The sequence below is a fragment of the Plectropomus leopardus genome, unplaced genomic scaffold (assembly GCF_008729295.1).
Source record: "Plectropomus leopardus isolate mb unplaced genomic scaffold, YSFRI_Pleo_2.0 unplaced_scaffold11549, whole genome shotgun sequence".
Taxonomy (NCBI): domain Eukaryota; kingdom Metazoa; phylum Chordata; class Actinopteri; order Perciformes; family Serranidae; genus Plectropomus; species Plectropomus leopardus.
This window is the reverse complement of record NW_024612227.1, coordinates 1-4,013: the sequence shown is the minus strand read 5'-3', so window position 1 is coordinate 4,013 and position 4,013 is coordinate 1. Positions and strand designations below refer to the sequence as shown.

General features: G+C 44.1%; 1 protein-coding gene across 1 annotated transcript; it reads left to right on the top strand.

Moving 5' to 3' along the window:
- Positions 1-4: 4 nt before the first annotated feature.
- Positions 5-4,008, top strand: LOC121963517 (IgGFc-binding protein-like; the record flags this gene model as incomplete). Its single annotated transcript, XM_042513804.1, has 7 exons — positions 5-586; positions 922-1,474; positions 1,557-2,155; positions 2,300-2,457; positions 2,597-2,997; positions 3,169-3,365; positions 3,967-4,008. Coding segments are annotated over 7 exons (2,532 nt in total), but the record flags the coding sequence as incomplete, so codon positions are not given.
- Between the last annotated feature and the right edge of the window lie 5 nt (positions 4,009-4,013).

Sequence of the window (4,013 nt, the reverse complement as noted above, 5' to 3'; positions counted from 1 at the left end):
AGAAATCCCCTGCCCAGCCAACAGCCACTTCGAGTCCCAAGGCACAGCCTGTCCAGCTACTTGCATCAATCCCAATTCTACCCACAACTGTCCTCTCCCTGCCCAGGAAAGCTGCATCTGCAATTCAGGCTACGTCCTCAGTGCTGGGGTATGCGTCCCTCATGCTGAGTGTGGCTGCAGCTTTGAGGGTCGCTACTACCGCTCTGGAGAAACTGTAATACTAGATGAGGACTGTGGGAGACGTTGTAGCTGCAGTTATGGCTCCATGACCTGCCGCTTCCATGGATGTGGCCTACACGAGTCTTGCAGGGTGGAGGAGGGAGAAAGAGGATGTAGACCTAATGGTTTTGCAACTTGCTGGACAAGAGGCCCAGGGACATATCAAACTTTTGATGGACTGACATACAGGTATCCTGGTGCATGTCGACTTACCCTTGCCAAAGTAATGGGATTATCTAGTCATCCACATTTTGTGGTGACTGCTGAAAAAGTGCCCAGAGGTCAGCAGGGCTTTACCAGGGTACTAAAATTTGAGGCAGAGGGAACACAAATCTCCATTGAAATGACAGCAAGCAGCAAAGTTCAGGTAAGCCACAAATATATTTCAAGAGAAATTAGCAGTGACACCACGGAGAGGTTTCATTAAAAACAGAACAATTTCTGCTTTGCAGCTTGCAAAAATAAATAAATAATAAATAAATAAATAAATAAATAAAAAATAAAACAACCTTCTACCTTCAAAGTTGGCTGTTTAAATGGCCCTATAAGGTATTATTTCTGTCTCCCATGTAACAGTCTTGTTTTGAGCAACACATAAGAGGAGACTCTTTCTCCAGAGACAGTTCTGAAGATGTTTTGATAAAAACTTTAAAACTTGTTACCCCTGAAAATCTGACACTGGATGCTTAAATGACTCTTCAGGTTGACGGTCAGCGGATCAGACTACCCTTCAGATCAGCATCCAACAGAATCCAGATCTACCACAGCAACATTCACAGTATCATCCTGCGCACCTCCTTTGGTGTAACGGTGCAGACAGTCTGGCCTCACTTTGTGCGTGTCACTGCACCTAGCATCTACAGTAATTCACTGGGTGGACTGGGTGGTAATTACAATGGTCAACCACATGATGACTTTCGCACACCCAATGGCATTCTAGTCAACAGTTCCCTGGAGTTTGGGGACAGTTGGCGAGATGGCTCCCTCGCTGCACACTGTGTGGAAAGTGTAAATCAGAACTCCAGAACAAACTACAATTCTAGTGAGTACTGTGGTATCCTTGGCTCACCTCATGGGCCTTTTACCCAGTGTTGGGCCATGGTAGATCCACAGGAGAATGTGGATGCATGTGTGGAGATCATAAGGACCTCTAGAAATCCTGCTTCAGCACGTTGTGAGGTCCTGCGCGATTATGCACTGATGTGTCAACAGAAAGGCATCGCCCTTGGACACTGGAGAAATGCAACTGACTGTGGTAAGCACTTTGCCCCCTTGATATAAGTGGCTTGATAATATATCAGTGCTTTCATTGAATGAATACCTTTGTTTTTCTCTAGAGCAAAACTGCCCTCAAAACAGCCATTATGAAGTCTGTGGAACCTCTTGTCCCTCCACCTGTCCCAGTCTCTCTTTCCCTTTTGACTGTGTTACTGCATGCCAGGAGGGTTGCCAGTGTGATGATGGTTTTGTCCTCAATGGAAACCAGTGTGTGCCACCAATAGGGTGCGGATGCTATCACCAAGGACGCTATCGGCAAGGGAGTGAACAGTTCTGGGACGGGGAGGAGTGTCAGAGCTTGTGCACCTGTGATGGCACTACTGGGGTAGTCCACTGTGTCCCTAACTCCTGTGGTCCCCAGGAGTCCTGCCGTGTGGTGGAGGGTGAGTTTGGCTGCCATCCAAACCCTCATGGCACCTGCTCTGCCTCAGGTGACCCTCACTACCTCACCTTTGATGGCAAGGCCTATGACTTCCAGGGAACCTGCCGCTATACTCTGGTGACCCTTTGTAATACCACTGATGGACTCCACCAATTTTCTGTGGAGGCTAAGAATGAGCCGTGGAGAGGGCTGCCAGTTTCAATCACAGCTGAAGTTTTTGTAAATGTGTGGGGCTATCAAGTGCATATGTCAAGGGACAGCCACGGTTCGGTACAGGTGAGTTACATAGATTGAAGAATTACTTTTAACAAATCATTTCACTTTACAATATACACTGGATTTCATTTTTTAAAATCAACAGATCCAGCACAAATACTAATCTATTATTGTTCATCCAAATTTCTTTTTCTAATGTTAAAGGTGAATGGGGTAACTAAAAACTTGCCTATTCTCTTGAACGGAAGTCGTGTTTCTATCTACGCAAGTGGATCTCGCTCATTTGTAAGTGCTGATTTCGGCCTAAGTGTCACATACGATGGAGGGAGTACAGTATCCATCTCTGTACCACCAAGTTACAGGTACTGCCATTTATTCTAGCCATGTTTGAATACTTTAAATTCTGGAACATAAATATTATTGCAAATATTTAACACATACAGCTTCAATCTATCAAATGATTTTGACTCTGGATGAATATATTCATTATCATCACTGCAGAGGAAAAACATGTGGACTTTGTGGAAACTTCAATGGAAATCCAAATGATGAGTTCCACAACCCATCTGGAATGATGGTCACCACTCCAGATGAGTTTGGGGCAGCTTGGAAAGTGGAAGGCAACTATACCTGCAGTGATGGGTGTGGGTCCTCTTGCCCACAGTGCACTGATGAGCTACCTGCCAGAGCCCAATGTGAGGTGATTCAGGCAGTCAATGGCCCCCTCAGCTTCTGCCATGAGCAGGTGGACTCAGCGCCATATTTCAGCGACTGTGTGTTTGATGTTTGTGTGTCGGGAAATCGAGGCCAAGATCTTCTGTGTAGGGCCATTGAGGCTTATGTCAGTGCTTGTCAGTCTGCTAATGTCCAAATCTACCCATGGAGACAGAACACCAGCTGCAGTAAGTCAATCAGTAATTGTATTGTTTATGTTCAGCCAAGAAAACAAAGATGTGTTTTCTAGGACTTGGTCTGTTGATCAACTGCACTTCGGTACAGTGTCAGGACTGGCTGTTAATTGTCAATAATGTTTAAACATCTGACATCCATCATTTGTCTCCTATCTTACGAAGGACTAGACTGTCCAGCCAACAGCCATTATGAGCTGTGTGGTACCGACTGTGGCCACACCTGTGCAAGCAGCACTGATGCCACCTGTGAGCAGGGTTGCTCTGAGGGATGTTTCTGTGACGAAGGTTTTCTCAGGAGCGGGACGAGATGTGTCCCTGTGGAAAGCTGTGGCTGTCAACATGATGGCTTCTATTATAACGTAAGTCATGTACATGTAGATGGATAAAACATCAGATTTGAATAACTATGCCTAAATTAATCATCCCCTAGTCTCTACTATCTCAGTCTTTGCACATTAATCCATTCCCTTTGTTCAAGAGTCACTGAGCAGCTCTGCTATATCACATATGTGTAACAATACAACAGTGGCTAAGTTTATCATCAAACTAGTAAGAGGTAGAAACCAGGGGGATCAGGTTGATCCTTATCTGGTTTAGCAAGAGAATCATAATTCTAGTCCTTGGCTCGTGTAACTGTTCATGGTGCTACCATTGTCTCTGTTGGGAAGAGTATGTGATGCATCTAATGAACACTTTATCAGTTTATAGTTTTAAAAATGCTGGATTCCCTCACACTATTTTTGAGCATAGTGCACCTTGCTGTTCAAATTATTTTACTGTAAAATAAAAAAAATTCATGAAATAAAATATAAAATTATGTCAGCAAACTACAAAGGTGCGGTGCAGAACACAGAACAATAACAATAACAATTTTATCATCTCAGAAGCATCTTTCTCTTATAAGTATAAAATATGCTCAATTTTTAGCATGTTTCACAAATCTTTTTCCTCTTTTTATAGGACGGTGAGTCCTTCTGGACAGAAGGTTGCTCCCAGCGATGTGAGTG